Source organism: Callithrix jacchus, chromosome 2 (assembly GCF_049354715.1).
Source record: "Callithrix jacchus isolate 240 chromosome 2, calJac240_pri, whole genome shotgun sequence".
Classification (NCBI taxonomy): domain Eukaryota; kingdom Metazoa; phylum Chordata; class Mammalia; order Primates; family Cebidae; genus Callithrix; species Callithrix jacchus.
Window position 1 is genome coordinate 148899181 of NC_133503.1, and position 22631 is coordinate 148921811.

At 35.5% G+C, this 22631-nt stretch overlaps 1 protein-coding gene across 4 annotated transcripts in view; it reads left to right on the forward strand.

Annotated features, from left to right (window-relative positions):
- The window catches only part of ERCC8 (ERCC excision repair 8, CSA ubiquitin ligase complex subunit), a 70985-nt gene that overhangs the window by 22223 nt on the left and 26131 nt on the right, over positions 1-22631 (forward strand). For 3 of the 4 annotated variants that reach the window (XM_008992013.5, XM_008992014.5, XM_017969906.4), the window contains 5 exons: positions 3978-4079; positions 8075-8198; positions 18326-18407; positions 19447-19515; positions 20764-20830. In XM_008992013.5, coding sequence (XP_008990261.1) covers positions 3978-4079; positions 8075-8198; positions 18326-18407; positions 19447-19515; positions 20764-20830 — 444 coding nt within the window. Of the gene's footprint in view, positions 1-3977; positions 4080-8074; positions 8199-18325; positions 18408-18570; positions 18704-19446; positions 19516-20763; positions 20831-22631 lie in introns of those variants that run through there. The other variant, XM_035291532.3, reaches the window with a different exon arrangement.

The following is a 22631-nucleotide window of genomic DNA, read 5'->3' on the forward strand; positions in this document are numbered from 1 at the left end:
GGTGAAAATCTTTCAGTCAAAATATTCTGTGAATGCCGTGCCAAAAACTGTAGTTTGGGTGCCATTCTTGAAAGATGACAATGTCAATGCAGTTTTTAACATTCCTCTAATTCTCCATTAAAACACATAAAGGGACTAAAAATGGCAAGTAAAAAAATCAGATTAACACTTACAACAAAACTGGGTCATGAAGTATCCCCACAAACCCCAAAGTAGAAACGAACTACTGACAACTACGCTACCAGCATTTATGCCAGAGGAGGCAGTAAAAAGCGCTAAGGCATCTGATATACCTGGATAAGTCCAAAATAACCAACAGGTTGTGTTGAAAGCTTAGCAAGCAAATTTGACTACAGTAGCTAAAATTGGGAGAGGATGGCATACTCTAATTGTAGGTAAGTTTGAATGGTCCATGGTAAGAGCAGAAGGAGCTATAGCAGTCTGGGCCCTAATATCTCTCTAAAGAGCTAGCCAGTCAAAGCTCCCCTCCAGTACAGAACTATACACTGAGGAAAAACTGCTGGAAATAGAATCCAAATTAAGCAATTCAGAGACAATAGAAACAAAGGAGAAAGATGTCCCCGATAAAACTGGGGAGATGAACAGAACCAGGAAATCTCTGAAAGTAAGCTAACATAGTGTGAAATCTTACCCCTGAAAAAAAATTGTTCAGGGAAGAATATTTTTAATATGTAAAATTTAAACATTATTCTAAGTCAAGCCTCCATTCTAAAAGGTTAAGAAAATTAATTTTACAGAAAAATAAGCAAAAGAATAAGATTAAGGTCAAAAGTCCTATAAAATGATTATGAAAACAAAGAGAATAAGAAGTGGACTAATGCTGCTGCAGAGAGTGAACTCATACCCGAAAGAAGTGTCTATAAAACAGACGAGAACTCTAACCTAATATTTCAAAACTAGGTAAAAGTTGTTTTATAGAGGTATAATAAATGAAAGAATCATGTTAAGCTGGAATTAGAAACCCTCAGAAATGAGATGCTCAAACTCAAAAAATAGAAATAAAAATATTTCAGATATGTATACTGACTAAAACATAAGGAACACAAATAAATAGAAGAGGTAATGCCTTATAAATAGAAACCAGAAAGGAGGAAATTTTTAAAACCAAAAAGAAATGAAGAGAGAAAAACAATTCAAGAGATGTATATATAGAATATAGGCAAAGAAGATCCAGCATAACATACAATAAGAGAAGAAAGAAGAAAGCCAAGGAAAAAGAACAGAATAAATATAAAAACAATAATTCAAGAAAACTTTTCTAGGATAAATAAGATCTGGAACTTTAGATAAGGGGGAAAATTATGTTGTTACTAGACTTTGGCTTTGGCTTTCTGGCCAAAGAAATGAAGCTTCTTATCCAAGATGCTCAAGGAAATAAAATGTGAGTTAAGGATTTTATATCCAGCCAAACTGATTTCAAGTATGAAAAGCACAGATAAATTCTCAAAAACACAGGAATTCAGAGACAGTTGTTCTCATTAGCCATTCCTTAGGAATCAACCAGAGAATGAAATCTTTCAACCAGAATGACAAGAGAGACAATGACATAAGGATTGATGGTGAGCAATAATATTAGCAGATAGCAACACTTTATATAGATGTATAAATTGATGGATCTAGGTATTGGTTTATCTGCTAATATCATATCACAAGAGCAATGGCAAATAGAAATCGTTTTAAATTATAGTACATGAATGCAGTCACCAAAGTCCAGGCTGGACATTCTAGGACAAGTGATCTGGTTTCTGCAACAAAGAAATTACAAGAGAGGGAAAAAACGCAAGAGGGAGGGAGAAAGAAAGGTAGAGGAGACCTATAGATTAAAATTAAAAGGCATTAAACTTTTTTAAAACAAAGCTAATATTCACACATACACTCTAGGGTGATGAGCTATGAACTGTACAGAAAAGAAAGACAGTGATTATGATAAAAATCATGATAACGAGTTATTTGAGAAGGAAGGAGTGATGATCTAGAGAGATTGCATTGTTTGGACCTTTGTGAAGAATTTTTCATCCCCTACTTTTAATGGGGATAGATGTATATTTTGTATAGTAATGGAATAACATTCACAATGTCTAAGATTTTATAATATTTAAATTTGGTGTAACTTCCAAAAGAAACATAAAATAGAGAATTTGTTCAAGGAGGATTTTCTCTTATTAAAAAAAAGTACTAAAGAAGGGTACTTTGAATGAAGGTCAAAAGAAACAGTGAAAATAATCTGAAATATTTGCACATTTCAAAAGTGTCTGCCATTTTGCAGAATTTGCTCCGAACTTACCATGTATCTCATCATCTATTGTTATTTCCTAAATTAAACATATTATGGCTTTTAGGGAAGTCAGTTAAAGGTGGCAACAACTCTAGATTTAAAGATGATTTTAGACAGTTTTATGCAAAAAACAAATAAGTTCATATTAAAAAATTCCATTAAAAAAATACAAGTAACAGTCTTAGAGACAAGTAAGGGTAAGAAACTGATTAAATTATAGGAAGTCCCAAGAATGAGGTTTACAAATTATTAAGTTCAATCAATGTATGTAGCTTTAGTATATATGCTTGTTACTTTTACTTTTTAGAAATATTTTTGCAAGGTTTTTGAATAGAATAATTTTTTACATTCTACCAATATAATAGACCAGCTCTAGAGTGAGTCAGTAATTGTTTCCAGAAAAAGATACTGCTTATTTTTTAGCATCATCTTTTACTCTCAAAAGTAAGGCTTCCAGTGATTTGACCTCTGCCTCTCATCTCTCACCACCCTTTCCCTTCTACTCTCTTCTAGCAACACTTCCTTTTTTTGGTTGCTAGAGTGGGGTTGGAATGTTGCTTTTACACCTTTCTGGCTAACTCTGAATTCTCCTTCACGTGCTAGCTTAAATACTAGAATCAGGGAAACTGTTCCTGAATTTCCACACTAGAATAAAAATAAGTTATTGTCACAATGATCTCAATCATAACTAATACTTTGTTTGATTATGCATACTACCTGTTTTTTCTCCTGGAATGTAAACTGTGCAACGACAGAAACCATGCCTGCCTTGTTCACAGTTGTTTTAGCAGAGTGCCTAACATTGTAGGAACTTAAAGTTGAATGAATTGAGTGAATGCATTCATAAGAGAAGGAAGGAATCTAACATTTGTTGAGGCCGGGCGCGGTGGCTCAAGCCTGTAATCCCAGCACTTTGGGAGGCCGAGGCGGATGGATCACGAGGTCAAGAGATCGAGACCATCCTGGTCAACATGGTGAAACCCCGTCTCTACTAAAGATACAAAAAATTAGCTGGGCACGGTGGCGCGTGCCTGTATTCCCAGCTACTCAGGAGGCTGAGGCAGGAGAATTGCCTGAACCCAGGAGGCGGAGGTTGTGGTGAGCCGAGATCACGCCATTGCACTCCAGCCTGGATAACAGGAGCGAAACTCCGTCTCAAAAAAAGAAAAAAAAAACATTTATTGATCCCCTATTTTTTGCCAGGTACTATAAAAAGAATTTTGCACTTAAGTTTTATTATCAACATTGTGATTTAGGTAAAAATGTCCCCCTCCTTTACAAATGTTGAAAGCCTTAGATAGGTGGCATAACTTGCCCAGGGTCGAAATTAGGACATTTAAAATAACTGTAATATTTTACTTTCTTAAGAAATCTCTTTCACAGTCATGCTGCGTTTAGAAATATATATTTAAAAAAAGAAATCTCTTGCCATCTTGTTTCTGTCACTCTTTCTTTTTGAAGTTATTGAAGTAAACTTGAAATGATCACAGAATGAATTTTTTATATTCATCTATAAATATTAAGAAATTTTAGTTTATTAAGTCTGTTATTGAGGATTAACTCATTGCAAACTAACATATCCTTAATATATTTGAGAGTTTGCAAATCAGCTTTTAGAAATTTGCAATCATAAACAGACTACATAAAATGATAAATTAATGTGGACTTTTTTTATTATCAGCATGTTATCAGGTGGTTCAGATGGTGTGATTGTACTTTATGACCTTGAGAACTCCAGCAGACAACCTTATTACACATGTAAAGCAGTGTGTTCCGTTGACAGGTATGTATTAAAAATGTAAAAATGTATGAGTTTATAAATAGTTGAGTATTTTTTGCATCAAATGCAAAACATGAAAGTAGAAGTTAAGCGAATGAGTCAAGCGAATTGTTCAAGTGACACATTTGCATGGTTATTCCTTGACACTTTCTTAAAAATAGTAACTGACATTTAGGTACAGTTTTTTAACATGTGACTTCCCCAAAACAACTTTGGTATCAAATTTGAAAAGGATTTTGTTTTTTAAAAACTTTTGATTATGTCCTTCTTTTTCTATACCTAAATAGCAGATCTCAGTAACTAAGAGTTTTTAGTACCTCTTAGTATAAGATTCATTTATAGTCCTTCAGCTAATTATAAACACAAATTATATTTTCAACTGATACTAATGGAAGAAAAGATTTAGATATATGAAACATACTGGCATTCCCTCACCAAAGACATACATACACATATACCCACTCACCCCTCTCTCGTGTCTCTATTTATCAAAGATGCCTAACTTAAAAACATACTTCTATAATACTTGTCTTCTCTGACTATTCTCTACTGGCTTACCAATCTTGTGATAATTTTTTTAAGTCTAATAAAATGTTTTGTGACATTATTTTTCCATTTTGGTCATTTAATCCTTTCTCATCACCTATATTCAATCTGATAATGAGCAGACCTTTGAATTAAGAGGGAGAATGGGTGCTAAGAAAATGGTTTCAAGAGGGAAGACTTTGTAAACATTAACATTAACAGTCTTTTACAGTTTTTCCCAAAGCATTAGAATAGATGCTATGAAACATTTGTGGAGAGATTTTTCTATTGTTTTTTAGCTCTGGTGCTTCACATTGGAAGTACAGATTTGGGGAAATCAGTTAATCTCAGCTTCAGATTATTTTGTTTTAAAAATAAGTATACATGCCCTATGGTTCTTAAACATTTCTATGAGAATTAAATGAAATATTATCTTTTTTAAAGCATGTTGAGAACTAAAACCACTGTGTAAGTGAAAAGCAATGTACTTACAGGAAAACTTAGTACAAAACAAGATATCTCCTCAAATACTCTGGAATTTAGAGTCTTAGGCCATTTATACTCTCTTCCCACCCTCAATAACAAAAAAAGTCATGTTAATTAATTTAATTCATTTTTATATTATTTTATCCCAGCTAACATTTTAACATTAAATTTATTTTGTTACGTAGCAAAATAGTATTTTCATCTATTCCATGTGCTATATAATATTCCATGAGGGACTGTGATTTGCTTATTTTGGCATGTGACATAAGTAAATGCCTAATGTGTCATTCTTGTCTTAATATGATTTTTATTCTTGGATTCAGACTCTATCTTTAAAAGCATGACTTTGAATTTGAAAATGGACATCATATAGTACGCATCTTTACAAAATCTGTTATAGCTTTTTATACATCTGAAGAGTTTACAATCTTATTTAAAAATAATTTCAATAAAGAATATTATTAAGTTAATGTGGCTTAGACTATTTCTTGATACTTATTGTTAGTATACTTAATGTGTTTGTCCTTAGGCACTAAGAAGATTCCTTTCCTCTACCAAAATTCTTATTAAATGTAAATGAGAACAACAGAACATATAGTAACATAATAAAATATTTTATCCTATTTTAAAATTTAAACTTAAAATATAAGTGAGATTTTATTTTGTGATCACTACATTAAAGATTTGTTTTATTTAAAACTAGTATCACTGGAAAAATCTCTGTAGAAGTCAGTGTTCTTAGGAGCAGAAAGAAAGAAATTCTGCTTAAGTGGAAATTTATTGGAAGAATATTTAATATCTCACATAACTGTCAGAAAGATGGGAGAATCAGTTTCAGAAAATAAGCAGAAAACAAGAGAAGTCAGGATAGGTCACACCACAGGAAGATTAGGTTGGGTTTTGCTATATGTCACCAACACAGACTCTCAACTCCTCAACTTTGAATAATGGCTAACTCTCCCAGGAAAAGAGAAGGTCTAGAGTCCCTTGCTTTCTGTAATAAGAGGTAGAGCTCTTATTTTTAATAAAACGAAGGGGATTCTCTCCAAATAGGAAGAGTTTGAATGCTCACCAGCCAAGGAAGAAAGGCACATGTCCACTACAATCCACCCATTTGGCTGTCCAGGATGTATATATACCTTTCTTCCCATACTTACCCTTTAAAAAAAAAAAAAAAAGTTCCAAGCCGAGCGCAGTGGCTCACACCTGTAATCCCAGCACTTTGGGAGGCCAAAGTGGGCAGATCATGAGGTCAGGCATTCAAGACCAGCCTTGCCAGCATAGTGAAACCCTATCTCTACTGAACATGCAAAAATTCGCCAGTCATGGTGGCACATGCCTATAGTCCCAGCTACTGGGGAGGCTGAGGCAGGAGAATCACTTGAACCTAGAAGGCAGAGGTTGTGGTGAGCCGAGATCTTGCCACTGCACTCTGGCCTGGGCAACAGAGCAAGATTCCGCCTCAAAAAAAAAAAAAGAATGTTCCAGCCTAACCTAATGTAAGTCTCCACTATACAGCCAAAAGGTGATCATCCTCTTCTGCAAAGGGTGATGACCCTAAGTTGAAAACTAAAATCACTGTGTAAGTGAAAAACAATGTGCTTACAGGAAAACTTAGTGGAGTTTTCCATACCTGGCTCCATTTCAAGATCATGTTCATTTTTCATTATTTTAACTTATCCCATATCAGTATTATACAATTGTGGACTCAATTATAGTTAACCTATAAAAATAATAAAGGTAAGAGAGGAAAGAATGGGGAAATTATTAAAATATATAAATATTTAGAGAAAAGAAGGAAATATGAGTAGGCGCTATAGTTCTTGTATTTTTACAGCTGTTTTAATGCCGGAGTTGGCACTTAAGACTTTCCTTCTTCATGTTCTCATTCCTTCAGATAGCGCCACAGCTCTTTAAGGTCCCAAACCTTCATCATAAGGAATCCAAAAGCAACATGATTGTATCTGCATAGGGTTACAGAAGGCTTCTGTTACCTTTTGTTTTCTATGGGAAATTTCAAACATCTACAAGATTGGAGAATAGTATAATGACCTGTGTATCAGTTACCCAGCTTCACCAAACATCATAACCAATATTGTTTCATCTCTACCTCCTACCCATCCACCCTCATAATTATTTTGAAGTAAATCTTGAACAATGTGTAGTTTCATCCATAATTATTTATATCTCTAAAAGATACGTTGTAAGCATAACTACAGTACCATTATCTTACACAAAAATTCTCCATATTAAATATCCAGTCTGTGTTCAAATTTCCCTCTTTGTCTTATAAATCTCTCTTAACAGCCAGTTTGTTTGACCCAAGATTCAGTTAGGTAACTCACTGTGTTGGCCACTGATTCAGAGCATACTACATCCTTCAGGACAGCATACCACCCTCCCAAGGTGGTGTATTGTAGCTGACGTCATAACTGAGTCTTCAACATGTGTTTTTATGGAAGACGGGTTATGTAGATGTGAATTTCATGGGCCTCCACCAGTTGCATTCTTTGGTCAGAGAGTAAGTTCCTTGATAAAAAGCAATATTGTGTGGAATACTGTAGAGGTGTGTGAGGCATTCAACATTTCTAAGAATAGTAGTGCTAATAGAATGAGACTTGGGAAAAGCAAATCCAAAACCAAAACAGCTGTTTCTTCCAGTAAGACCAAATTACTGCTCCTTCCAAGATGAAAGAAGTCCAGTATAGTTGGCCGATCCTTTCAGCCTATATATAGTACAGAAACAGAGAATCTCCCATATTATGACCCTTAGTAGGAGGCACACCTCTACATCACACTATAGGAGCCTGAACCCAGAGATGCCTGGATGTTCTTTCTCGCCTTCTACATAACTAGGACACAGGCATGTGATCTCAGTTTGACCATTCACATCATCCTACCTGAGACTACTACTTGTTCTTAATACAGCACCAGTTTTGAGACTCACATATGTCAGTTATCTGTAAATTTTGATTGTTGTTTTGTAGATATCATCCTGATGTTCACAAATACAGTGTGGAAACTGTACAGTGGTATCCTCATGACACTGGTATGTTCACATCAAGCTCATTTGATAAAACTCTGAAAGTATGGGATACAAATACATTACAAGTAAGTACATTATAACATTTGCAAATTGCTTTGTAGGATGAAGGAGAATTTAATCCTAAATGATTTTAGTATGATTATTTGCTGAGATGTCATATATGTTAGATGTGAAAGCAGTATAGTGGTTAAGAAGAGCTAGACTGCTTAAGTTCATATCCTGGCTGTGCTGCTAACCAGCTGTATGACAATGGGCAGATGTCCAAACCTTTTTGTCTGTCTCATGTGTCAATGGAAATAATGATTATAGAATGGTTGTGAGGATTAAATGAGCCAATATATGTAAAGTAGCTAGTACAGTACATAGCATATAGTAAATGCTCAAAAACTATGAGCTATTATTAGTATCCCTTTGTGAAAACTATGGTCTAGTAATCTAAAGTAGAAAATTGTATTTATCTTTGATTGATCTAAAAACTTGAAGGAAAAAGCTGTTAATACTGTAGCTTAGTAAAGGCAGGCAGTGGATAATAGTTTCTATGATATTTGGTCAAATTCACATTTCTAATGCTAATCTTTTCTCTGAGCTCTACTCTGATATTTCTGTCCTTTTCTACAGTACCTCTATACTTAAATGTAGTGTCATCTCTTCAAACTTAACATGTTCCAAACTGAATGTGATCATACCTCATTAAATTTAGTCATAAAATCTTAGCAATTCTTTCTTCAAACTCTCTCATACATCTCTTTTCTATTTCCCTTGCCTTTACTGCACATCTAGACTACTAAAATCTCTGCCTTTCTTTCCTTCTACATTTTCTACACTGAGTTCTACCCCAGAATTAATCTTACCATAAAGCAGTTTCATCATATCGCTACCCAAACCCTCTAGGGATTCCCATTGTCTAAACTCAGCTTGGCATTCTAAGTTATCCATGACTTCAGCCCTTGTTCCTTCAATCCTACTTTCTACCTGTCTTCAACCCAAATGCTTTGCTGCAACTAAATTGATCATATTTTGAAGCTGTTGTATTCCCTGCCTCAAGTCCCTTTCCCTTGCAACTTTTCCCTTCTCTTAAGGTCACATCTTTTTTTAAAGTTACTTTGAGCCAGGACTGAGATGCCAGAGTCCTAGTTCCATTCTGCCACTTATGATATTTGTTGCTGTAGATAAGTCATTTAATTTGTTAGAAAAGGTCTCTTCAGCTATAAAATTAAGGTGTCAGACTAGATGTTGTCTAAGGTCCTTTTTCTATCATGCAATTTAGTGATTTTAGCTTCTGGAGTATACATTAACTGTTAATTTAACTTTATAGCACTATTTTCTGTATTCTTATTTTAACATATTTTCATACTACCATATAATATCATTTTTATACTTATTTGTTTTATTTGTTGTTCTATATTGTTACTTCCCTAAAGAAAGGACTATGTCTTATACATTACTAAATTCAGTATTATGTACAGTAACTGCTGAATAAATGCTTTAAGGATGACTAGCAATGTATGTAACTGGCCACATATTAATAAGTAATAAAATCACAAAGTATATTATGATTCTCATCACCAAAACAAAACTGTGTTGGGTATATAAATGCAAATTTAATATACTTCTAATAATTCAAACTAAATAGATGTGTCTTTTTTACCTTGCTACATTAGAATAGACCTATCATTTCAGATTTATTTGTATATTAAAGTATATTTATTTAAAATACATGTCATTGAAAATGAGAATATGTTTTAACAATTAAATAAATGTCATGAGCTTTCACTTCTGACTATAATGGAGTATCTTGTAGCCAAACCAGCACCTCCATTGAGAAAAGCTAGATAAAATATAAACAAACATCTAGTTGAGGGTTTTGGAAAGCTGCCAAGAAATCTAATACTTGAGAATCAGATCCTAGAGAGAACACTTAGAGAAATGAATTCACTTTCCACACACTCTTTTTCTTTTTGGGCATTTAACATTAATGTAGAGCAAGAGACTGAGAAGACAGGCATTAGATAGTTTCTAAGAGGCAGATAAATGAGGGGGACTTTAATCAATTTCATAAAGCTGGAGAGACAGAAATTGAGCTATGGAATGTGGGCTGCCAAGACAGCCAGAAATTAAAGGGTCAAGATCACAGAGTGAAGACAGATGCAAAGAAATAAGCCTAACATCTTGCTTTGGTTTTTTCGTTGAGGTATTTGCTGACCAAGCTATGCAAGACCATAGACTAAGAAATGAAGCAGAAAACATCTGAAAAACAGCAATTTTCCCCAGTCACATGGTACTGGAGAGAAGAATTGCAGTGCTAAGTAGCAAGGAACTTAGGGAAAAACCCAGGCTCTTAGAGCACCTAGAGGGATATTCTCTAAGAATGGATACAAATAGGAGGTCAATAGAGCCCAATTTTTCCTATGTAATGTCTAGTACTCAAATTATTATTCTAAACACTTAAAAAGGCTGGGTGTGGTGGCTCATGCCTGTAATCCCAGCACTTTGGGAGGCTGAGGGCAGGCAGATCACCTTAACTTGAGAGTTCGAGACCAACCTGACCAACATGGAGAAACCCCATCTTTACGAAAAATACGAACAATTAGCCAGGCATGGTGGCTCATGCCTGTAATCCCAGCTACTTGGGAGGCTCAGGCAAGAGAATCGCTTGAACTTGGGAGGCTGTGGTGAGCCAAGATTATGCCATTGCACTCCAGCCTGGGCAACAAGAGTGAAACTCCATCTCTAGCCTGGGCAATAAGAGTGAAACTCCATCTCCAAAAAAAATAAAAATAAAAAACTCTTTAAAAAGAGATAATACCAATCTTATGCAAATGCTTCAAGAGGGTAAAAAGGGACGTTTGTAAACTTTTTTTATGGGGCCAGCATATCCTTGATCAGCATATCCTCAAAACTTAAAAGGGCATTACATGGAAAATATAGGCCAGTGTCTCTTAAATATAAATACAAAATTCCTAAATCAATGATTAATAAGTAGAATCTAGCAATATACAAAAAGAATAATATATCATGAGTAGACAGAAACAAAGTTGTTAACATCTAAAAATCAACTAGTGTAATTCATCATGTTAGCAGAAAGAAGGGGAAAAACTACATATTAGTCATCTCAATACATATAAAAATTTTTAAATAAAAGTCAATATCTTTTTTTTTTTTTTAGAGATAGTCTTGCTCTGTTGCCCAAGCTAGAGTGCAGTGGTACAATCATAGCTCACTGTAACCTCAGACTCCTGGGCTCCAGGTATCCTTCCAGCTCAGCCTCCCAAGCAGTGAAGGCTACAGATGTGCACCACGGTCTCCAGCTAATTTTTTAACGTTTTGTAGAGACAGTATCTCTCTATGTTGCCCAGGAAGGTCTAAAAATCTGGCCTCAAGCTATCCTCCCAAATTTGCCTCCAAAAGTGCTGGGATTACAAACATGAGCCACTGTGCCCATTCTCCCTTTTTATTTTTTTTGAGATGGAGTCTTGGTCTGTCACCAGGCTGGAGTGTGCAGTGGCGCGATGTGGGCTCACTGCAACCTCCGCCTCCAGGGTTCAAGTAATTCCTCAGCCTCCCAAGTAGCTGGGACTACAGGTGCCCGCCACTGGGCATGGCTAATTTTTTGTATTTTTGTAGAGATGGGGTTTCACCTTGTTGGCCAGGATGGTCTCGATCTCCTGGCCTCATGATCCACCTGCCTTGGCCTCCCAAAGTGCTGGGATTACAGGCATAAGCCACTGCGCCTGGCCCCGCATTTTAAAAAATTATCTGTGTACCAGGAATACAAGAGAAATTCCTTAATTTGATAAAAAGTATTTTTTTAAAAAAAAAAACTAAAGCAACTATTATAGTTGGTGGTAAAATGTTGAAAGCTTTCCCTTTGCATTATTCTCATTATTTCCTCTGTTTAACATTGTACTAGATGTCCTAGTCAGTGCAATAAAGCAAACAAAGGAAACAAAAGACATAGGAAGTAGAGAGGAATCATTTAAGCTGTCATTTACAGAAGACATGATTATGAACCTAGAAAACTCAATCTATAGCCAAATTATTAGAATTAATATAACTAAATTTAGCAAATTTGCTGGATACGGTAAAAAAATTTCTGAATTCCAGACACAAACAATTATAAAATGAAATTTCAAAACTAATATTTACCATCAAAAATTATCATATACCTAGTAATGAATTTAATGAAAAATAGACGAGACTATTCTGAATATACAGAGAACTTTAGAACATTATTGAGAGAAATTAAGACCTAAATAAGTGTGAAGTATTCCATGTTCAAGAATTAGAAGGTCAATGTGGTAAAAATACTAGTTCTACCCAAAGTGATCTATAAAATCAATTCATTTCCTATCAGAATCTTAGAAGATTTCTTTTTTGAAAATTGACTAGCTAATGCTAATGTTCACATGGAAATGCAAAAGGGCAGGGTATTCTTGAAGAAGAGTGAAGTTGGAGGACTTCACCCTCAGATATCAAGACTTACTAGTTAAGGCAATGTGATACTGGTGTAAGTAAAAAAGAAAAACACTACACAGTGGAACAGGATAGAGAATCAATAAATGTACCTGTTCATGACAATTATTTGATTTATGATAATGCAGGTAACCCTTGAACAGTGTGGAGGTTAGGGAAGCTGACCCCCTATCACAGTTTAAAATCTATGTATAATTTCTGATTCCCCCAAGAGGCTATTAACACTTATAGCCTAGTGTTATAATAGTTATAAAAAAGGAAGCCTTCATTATTACATAAAGTCAATTAATATATACTTTTTATATGTATTATATACTGTATTATTTTATTTATTTTATTTTTTTATTTTTCCAGACAGAGTCTCGCTCTGTCACCCAGGCTGAAGTGCAGTGGTGCTATCTTGGCTCACTGCAACCTTCGCCTCCTGGGTTCAAGCGATTCTCCTACCTCAGCCTCCCGAGTAGCTGGGACTACAGGTGCATATCACCACGCCCAGCTAATTTTCTTATATTTTTAGTAGAGACGGGGTTTTGCCGTGTTGGCCAACCTGGTCTTGAACTCCTGACCTCAGGTGATCCACCTGCCTTGGCTCCCAAAGTGCTGAAATTGCAGGCATGAGCCGCTGCGCCCGGCCCCATATACTGTATTCTTAAAATAAAGTAAGCTAGAGATAAGAAAATGTTATTAAGAAAATTGTGAGGAAGAGAAATATATTTACTACTACGTCATTGGAAGTGGATCATCATAAAGGTCTTTATCCTCATCATCTTCACATTGAGTAGGCTGAGGAGAAGGAGCAGGAAGAAAAGGGTTTGGAGGAAGAGGGGGTTCACCTTGCTGTCTCTAGGGTGGCAAAAGGTGGAAAAAGATTTGGAAGGAGCACAGTTGGTATAACTATGGAAATATGTTGTAATTTCTATCTTTTCTGCTTTATTTCTCTAAAAATGTTTCTATTACAGTATACTGATCCTTCTTCCAGTATTTGCTTCCACTATTTGCTTTAGTTTCAGTGCCCAGATCTTCGAAGTGTCCATGTCATAAGAGTCCTTTGTGGCATTATATTATCCCAGAATAGGGCACTTTTGTCTGCATTTAAAACCTGTTCAGGCAGATATCCTTTGTCCTCAGTGATTTTCTTAATGGCATCTGGAAACTCATCTGCTGCCTCTTGGTGGGCAGAAGCTTCTTATCCTGTTACCATGACTTTTTTTTTTTGAGACAGAGTTTCGCTCTTGTTACCCAGGCGCGATCTCGGCTCACCGCAACCTCCGCCTCCTGGGTTCAGGCAATTCTCCTGCCTCAGCCTCACAAGTAGCTGGGATTACAGGCACGCACCACCATGCCCAGCTAATTTTTTGTATTTTTAGTAGAGACGGGGTTTCACCATGTTAACCAGGATGGTCTCGATCCCTTGACCTCGTGATCCACCCGCCTTGCCCTCCCGAAGTGCTGGGATTACAGGCGTGAGCCACCGCGCCTGGCCACCTTGACCTTTTTAAAGCCAAACCTGTTTCCAAAATTATCAAACCATCCTTTTCTGGCATTAAGTTCTCCAGCGTTAGATCCTTCACCTTCCTTTTGCTTTACATTGTCATATAATGACTGTAATGACTTCTCTTTTAAAAAAAAATCATATTAGAGTCTATATATAGATACCTTTCTTTTAACAATCCTGCACCCACATAAAAGCTGGATTTTCAATAAGAGGTCAAAGGTATTTCACAAAACATACAAGGTTTTCACACTGCTGGCATAGCTGCAGTGACAGCATCACAAATTTTCTTTTTTCACAGAAATTTCACAAAAAATTTCTTTTTTCTTATTCTGTATTCATTTATCTTGAAATGGTAAGCAACCACAGCTGCAGATCTTAATCTATGGTACATGTCAAGCAATTCAGCTTCTTCTTATAATATCACGATATTTCTCTGCTTCTTGGGAGTACTTCCAACATCACCAGTGACACTTTATATGGGTTCCAAGCTGTACAATATATGAATTTTATCTTGAAAAAGCCATTATTAAAAAAAAATCTATATAGGAATAACCCCCAAGTTCTCTAGCCTGGTAATTCAGTGAATTACATTGTTATTTACTAAGATAGGGAAGGGTGGGAGTGATGAGTTCAATTTTCGATTTGTCTAGTTTGAGGGATTTACAGGAAATCCAAATGGAGATAATCCAGGAATTGAGCTATACATATCCGGAATTCAGGAGTGAGGTCTACACTGAATATACAGATTAGTGCTTCACTACATGTCGAGTATCCCTAATCCAAAAGTTCAAAATTTGAAATTTTTTGAGTTGTAGATTTGGAATACTTATCCAATAAGTATAATGCAAACATTTCATAAAAAAAAAAAAAATCTGAAAGCTGAAACATTTCTGGTCCCAGTTACTTTGGATAAGAGATACTTAACCCATAACATGCAACTGGCAGTTGAAGAGAATGCATAGAACAAAACCCTGAGGGAGACAAAGATAAATAGGATAGAAAAAGGAAACCAAAGCCTGCTAAAAGTGATGAAAAGATGGAGCCAAGGAGAGAAAGAGGAAAATCAGGAATATATGATACAATGGAAGCCAGTAAAAGAGACTGCTTTAAAGAAGATGGGAGTAATCGGCTGTGTTGAATGCTACTAACATGTTAAATCGGATGAGGAGGTTATTGGTAATATTGGACGAGTAGTGTGTATTAAAGTAGTGAAATAAAAATAAGATTGCAATTGGTTAAGAAATATATGGGAAATAAGGAATTAGTGATAGCCAAGGTTTGGATTTGAGGAGGAGGAAAGGTTAGGGAGAATGTAGGGTGAAAGGCTTTTTATTTATTTATTTATTTGCCTTAGTGAGGGGATGGTAAGATGAAAAAGACTTGAACTTTTAGTGCTGTTGGGAATGAGCCAGTGGGGACAGAGGTTATAGACACCAAGAAGATAATCTATAGGATGAGATCTCTAACAGTGCTGAAGGGGATCTAAACACAAGTAGGAGAATTAATATTTAAAATGGGGAGGAAACTCGAGACCAGCCTGGCCAATATGGTGAAAACCCATCTCTACTAAAAATACAAAAATTAGCTAGGCATAGTGGTGGGCACCTGTAGTCCCAGCTACTCAGGAGGTTGAGGCAAGAGAATCGCTTGAACCCAGGAGGCAAAAGTTGCAGTGAGTCAAGATCACACCACTCCACTCCAGCCTGGGCAACAGCAAGAAAGACTCCATCTTAAAAAAAAAAAAAAAAAAAAAAAAGGTTGGGAATCATGATTTTATGATAACAGGAGTGAAGAAGGAGAAAGGATAAGTGGAAGCAATTGTGTTTGTAGGTTTGTTGGTAAGCCATTAACGGAATTCTGATTGAGTGCCTCCTATTTTCTCCTTGAAATGAAACATCAGATCCCCATTATGACTGAGTGGGGATGTTTGTGGAGAAGATTTGAAATAGTTGCGGAATACTGCAGAGAAATATAGTGGAACTAGCAGTCATTACTGAAATTCAGAGGAAATGAATAATCTTTTATAGTGACACTGCCCTATTATAAGATTTTTTTTTACCTGGGTAGAGCAAGGAATTGGCCAAGTCTGGGCCCATGGGCAAGTCTGGCTTATGGCCTTTTTTTGTAAATTAAGTGGGTTTTGGCTACAAATATTGAAACTGCCTTTGCAAAAATTTATCAGTGACAAAATTGTGGCAGTAGGGGAGATCTGATCTAGCCAACACTCCCTCTTGCCTTTTGCCCTCAACTGCCTGAATTATTCCTCGACTTTGGCCAAGCCAACTTTGGGAGACAGTTAATACTCTATTTTGTAATTTTATTTATTTATTTTTGGGACAGAGTTTCACTCTGTTGCCCAGGCTGTAGTGCAGTGCTGTGATCTCAGCTCACTGCAACCTCCACCTCCTGGATTCAAGCGATTCTCCTGCCTCAGCCTCCTGTATAGCTGGGATTACAGACGCCTACCACCACGCTAATTTTTGTATTTTTAATAGAGATGGAGTTTCACCATGTTGGCCAGGCTGGTCTCAAACTCCTGACCTTAAGTGATCCTTTTGCCTCAGCCTCTCAAAGTACTGGGATTACAGGTGTGAGCCACTGCCCCCGGCCATTTTATAGTTTAAATGATAATAGTCCTTCCCTGAAACTAAACCACCTTTGTAAAGCTAATGAGAGTCCACCAGACTTAGAGGAGGAGAGGAGCCTGAATTCTGCTAAGGTGTAGATGTAGACCCAGCGGCTCACACCTGTAATCTCAACACTTTGGGAGGCTAAGGAGGGTGGATTGCTTGAGCCCAGGAGTTGAAGACCAACCTGGCCAACATGGCAAAACCCCGTCTTTACCAAAATTGCAAAAATAGCCAGTCTCATAACCTGGTCTCAAAAATAAATAGAGAGAGAGAGAGAGAGAGAGACAAACAGACATAAATGATTGCCAGCCATTATTCTGGAGGTCACAAGATATATAACTTCCCCAATTACTCCTGAGATAACATCACAACTGTAGAACCTAAAACTGGCCTTTTGAGATATCTTTCCAGGATTTTTTTCATGTCTGACATCAGCAGCTCCACCTGGACATGCCAACTGCTCCTGTGGCCCAACCCAGAAGTGGCTGAGTGCACAGGAGGACCATTCTCCATTCCACACCCTTCTGATTGCACCCCCAACCAATCAACAGCAAGCACCCATTCATTGCCTAACTACTCCCACTCCTTCCCCTAAACTACCTTTGGAAAACCCCTAACCTACAAGACTTCAAGGAGATTGATTAGAGTAATATTAATAAATCCCATCTCCCACTTGGCATGGCAAGCCTTAATCAATTAAATTCTCTACTGGAATGCCATTGTCTTTGCGAATTGATTTTGTTTGTGCAGCAGGCAGGAAGAACCTGGCGAGCAGTTCCAACATGTTCATTTGTTGTCCATGACTGCTTTAACACTGCACTGACAGAGATGAGTAGTTGGTCCTGAAAGCCTAAAATATTTACCATCTGACTCTTTACAGAAAGTTTGCCAACTCCTGGTGTAGATCAATCCAGATATAAATATGGAGAAGGCAGACATTTGGGATCACCCAGGGTAGAAGTCTTGATAAATGGAAGGATATTAGCAAAGGAATTGAAGATATTAGCAGTTGACCTTAGTATTGGTATTGGACCTTGGAATCCAACCTAGAGAGGAAAAGAAGTAGATGAAAGGAACTGATAGAAGTTCCAGAGTTTATTCAGGTTTCTCGAGAGTAGTTAGCAGGTGGCGGGGAAGCTGAAAATGATAGAAGATTGTGATCATAGATAATTGAAATGTATGATTTCAAAGTAGGGGCAATTCTAGGTAGTGACAGTGTCCTGGGTGTGGTAGCTCAGGTTGTATGGAACTGAGAGAGAGGCAGTGCTGGCTACATCATCTGTGTAGGTACTGAGCCCCTCCCTACCAGGGTGGGTGGAGAGGAATATAGTGAGTCACATACTTGTATTTTCTTAGTTTCTGGGATTTACTGGGAAAACCTATTTTTTTTTTCTCATAGAATGGAGAATAATGTTGTAAATAACAGGATTTCAAATTATCAAGGTTTTTTTAGGTATTACATTCCTATGTTTAAGTTGAATTGCTAACACTCAATTTAAAACTTGCTAAAAATTTAGGGAAAAGTAAATAGCAAATTTATTGCTTTGTTTTTATAATTAAAACTTACACTTTTTAAATGTCTTTTGATTACCAGACTGCAGATGTATTTAATTTTGAGGAAACAGTTTACAGTCATCATATGTCTCCAGTCTCCACCAAGCACTGTTTGGTAGCAGGTTTGTAAGTGTATTCATTTGTCTTTTGGCATATTGAAAACTTTCTCCCTTTTTATATCTAGTTAGTTTTGATGTAGACATTTTAAACCTGAGGAATATCACGATTCGTTTTTTTAATATATGTACTATCTATATTCAACAGATATTGTGCAAGTTAAGCACTATCTAGTGGCCAGGATTCAGAGATTAAGAGCATATTTTTGTCCTCTAAAGAGTTCCTTTTAAACCACCAAAGTTTCAGAGATTTTACATGAATAAAATTTGGCAACTTTCCCAATTTGACACAATAAAACAAGGTAATTATTTCCTTCTCTAAGGTTGTGTTTCAAATTAAGCATCAATTTATATAAAAGCACCTGCAACAAACATCTTCATATATAAGGAAGAAAAAATTATTTTCTAGTATCAGGTATCTGGGCCCTGTGATTCATTATTTCTGTGGCACCATGTAGGTCTCTACTTCTGGACATCAGTCAGCTGTTTTATCCATAAAGAAGAGCTAGGAACTAAGTTGTCTTTGAGCTCCTTTGAGTCTGTGCCCAGAGTTTCTGTGAAACTGTTACTAGTGATGGGAAGTATATCATTAACTCGGAAAAACTAAGCTATTAAAATACAATGATTTGATTTGATAAAATGAAATAGAACTATACATACCTACATTTACACGCATTTACCAATATAAATTTCCTAGGTTTGATATTGATTTGATATTAGTTACTTCTCACATAATCATGGGGAAACCTAGCGAAAGGTACACAGTCCTCTTTATACTAGCTTTGCATCCTCTTGCAAATCTATAATTATTTCAGAATTAAAAATAAATGTAATAATAGAGGTCTCTTACTAGTAAAATATAACTGTAGTTAAAATAACTTTTCTAAATATAAACGTTAAAAATGACTTGCAATGTCTTTTTGGCATATATCTTTATATTTCTACATAGATACATGAAAATGTCATGATTAGTAATGATAATGTCTTGTTTCCTTTTAATGATGACTTATGATAAAACTATCTTAAACTGTTATTGTTTTTACAGTTGGTACTAGAGGACCCAAAGTACAACTTTGTGACTTGAAGTCTGGATCCTGTTCTCACATTCTACAGGGTATTTTTATTTTATTTCAAACAGCAACTACTTTGAGTAAAGCATTTAATAAAAAGAAACATTACTAACAATGTATTCTTTGTGAGTGACATGACTGATGTATTTTGTGCTAGTTGTTAAAAGTCAGCAGGGAAATAAAGATCCTTCTGTGCATTATTCTTATAAAACTGAACTATTGAAAAGACATTTATATGAACAATGGTCATTGGGGAAGCTCAAAGGATATGAAAAATAGGTCTAACTCAAAACCTGGTGTTATTTCTACATTTAAAAAAACTAATGCAACTGGAAAAGAAAGCAGGATCACTTAACTCTGAGAGGATCAAAAGATGTGGGGAGGTTTATTTGTTTGCTGGAGAGAAGAGTATTGCATATTTATATGGTGGAGAAAAAGTACCAGTATATTTGTCTCATGTGTATTATGTAATATTCTGGCTCATGAGTAAACATTGTTCTTAATATTTAGGTGCATTTTTTCTCAGTAAGAATATTCTAGAAAAATATATCGAAGTAATTCTGTGGTAAAGTTATATTAATTTAAATTATCCTTGCTCCTTTTTTATCAGTATTAGATTGTCTGATTCTAAACAATAAAAAGATAGAATATGATTTGTATATTTTTACTTCTCTCAGAAACACATAACAAATATATTAAGAAAAGTTGATGAGATGGGTAGCATTTTTGACATTATTATGAATTTCTATTTATATAAGCTGGGCAGATGAAACTGTCTGATATGAATAGTTCAGTTAGGTAAAAGTGAATTAAAATGTTGAAATCACCCTTTGAACTTATTACCTGTGCTTTCTAGAAAAACACATTTTATATAAAAGCTTTTTTACAATCATGAATTAAAGTAATTTTCTATTACAACTTTCTGAGAAATTGGAAGACATTTTTATCCTTTAAAATGTTTATCTTTCATGTTTTATTACACTAATTGAGCTTCAGTTATATGGATTGACTGACATAAGCTAACAACTGTGTTTAAAAAGAAAGGCTTACTTACCTCTATTTTTTCCAAAGCAAAACCAGTTATTTTATAATAAAATGCCATGTGTTAGAAATACCCCTGTAAACTTCAGATTAGCATTGAAATATAGATTATTAGAAGTGTGAGAAATGATCATATCTATTCACATTGAATATTTAGCCTCACTTTCTTCAGAATCAGGTGAAATTATTGGCACTCTATCTTAGGATTTTTCAAATATCTTGTACGACTTTTCATACAGTTGTATTTGCAGGTCATAGACAAGAAATACTGGCAGTTTCCTGGTCTCCACGTTATGACTATATCTTGGCAACTGCAAGGTAAAATTTAATTTATTTGCTTTGAAGTGCATATTAGTAATTAATAATAAGCATTTAGAAAAGACTATATTTATGTAATGTATGTATTTTAGCATATTTAATTATTAATTAGCTCCTCTAAAATTGAAGTGTTGAGTTAGAGATTTTAATTCATGTCATCATAATAAATCTGCCTTTGCATTCTAATTCTAATCCTATCCATTTTCAAGGTGTTTCACCTTAGAACACAGAGAAACTCTGTTGTGTCATTCTTACACACACAAATATAACACTGTGCTAATTTTTAAATAGAGCAATTTTTATTCATTATCTTTAGCCTAGAATTATTTTGAATATGATATAACATATCCACACATTCACTAATTCTATTTTCTAATATTTAATGACTTCCTCCCACATGCCAAGCATTGTACTAGGGACACAGAGGTAAACCAAGGCTTCAAAAAGCCAACAATCTAATGATCTAATGGGACATACAGTCAAAAATCAGTGATCACAGGGCATCCTGAAAAATGCTTTAATAGAGGCACATCTTTGGTAGGTGTAATATAGGAAAAGAAAGCAGCATCACTTAATCTGAGAGGATCAAAAGATGTGGGGAGGTTTATTTGTTTGCTGGAGATAAGAGTATTGCATATTTATATGCTGGGGGAAGAGTACCAGTAAAAAGAAACAGGTAAAGATAAGAAATGGAGAGAACAAGTGGTGTATCAGGACCTTGAATACACAGAAGTGGGTGGTATCAAGGATCCAGATAAGGGTGGAGGGAACACCTGGTTTGGCACATGAAGAGCACTGTGAGACTAAATGGAAGAGGAAAAGGTGGAAGTGAATACAATTAAGTTGGTAGCTTTGGCAGAGATGCTGAAGAAGTTCAGACTGAAAGGCTTCTCTTGGTTTTTAGTGGACTAGGACTTGATGTCATCTCTTGAAAATACAGGAATGAGGATGCAATTTTGAGGAAAGATAGTATTGATCTGGAATAACATTGAAAGAGAGAGGGAGCTGATTAAGGGTGCATAGAAATACTGGGCAGGTGTTCTCAGTTGAAGATGTAGATTACAGGTATATATCAAGCCACAGCAATTAAAACATTAAATGAAACAGACTTAATAATTTTCAGTGTCTACAGGAATGTACCTCAGTGCCTGAAAATTGTAGAAGTCGTGGGAAAAAGGAAAAAAATAAAATCACAAAAAGGCTTGTAGGAGGGATGAAGGACCTAATGAAGTATGAGAGTTAGACTAAGAAAATTTTAGAACTGAAGGGAAAAGAATTAGTAATCAAATATTTTGATATATTTTCATAAAGTTTTAAGTAGAAGAATTATTACAAAAGCTATTTATATTAGTTTTATAAAGATCTGTGTCTGGATTGTTTTTGAGTTGCCAGCCCTCTTTCCCTGTCACAGTTTAGGCCCTAAAGAAGCTTCTCTTAATAATTAACAAAATATAATGTTAAAATTTACGATTTCTAAAGTGCAGCAAGGTCTAGAATTGTAGCCATAAGACTGACTGAAGAGGTATGAAGGTTAGGAGTTAGGTGCTGGTTATGCTTGGGTGGATTTTACATTTTTTATGCTTCACTTGGTTTTCCTGAGAACAGAGGAGAGCTAAGAAGATTTCAATTATAAGAATGCCCCAGGAATTTGAATCAGTACCGGAATGGACCTAATAATCAGTGTTAAAACTTGGATATGTTCAAATCTAATCTGTTTCAGAAGACACTTAAATCCTCATACAGATTTCATTTCCCTCAGCTGGAAAGAAAGAAAACCAACTTAAGAATGGGAAATGCTAGC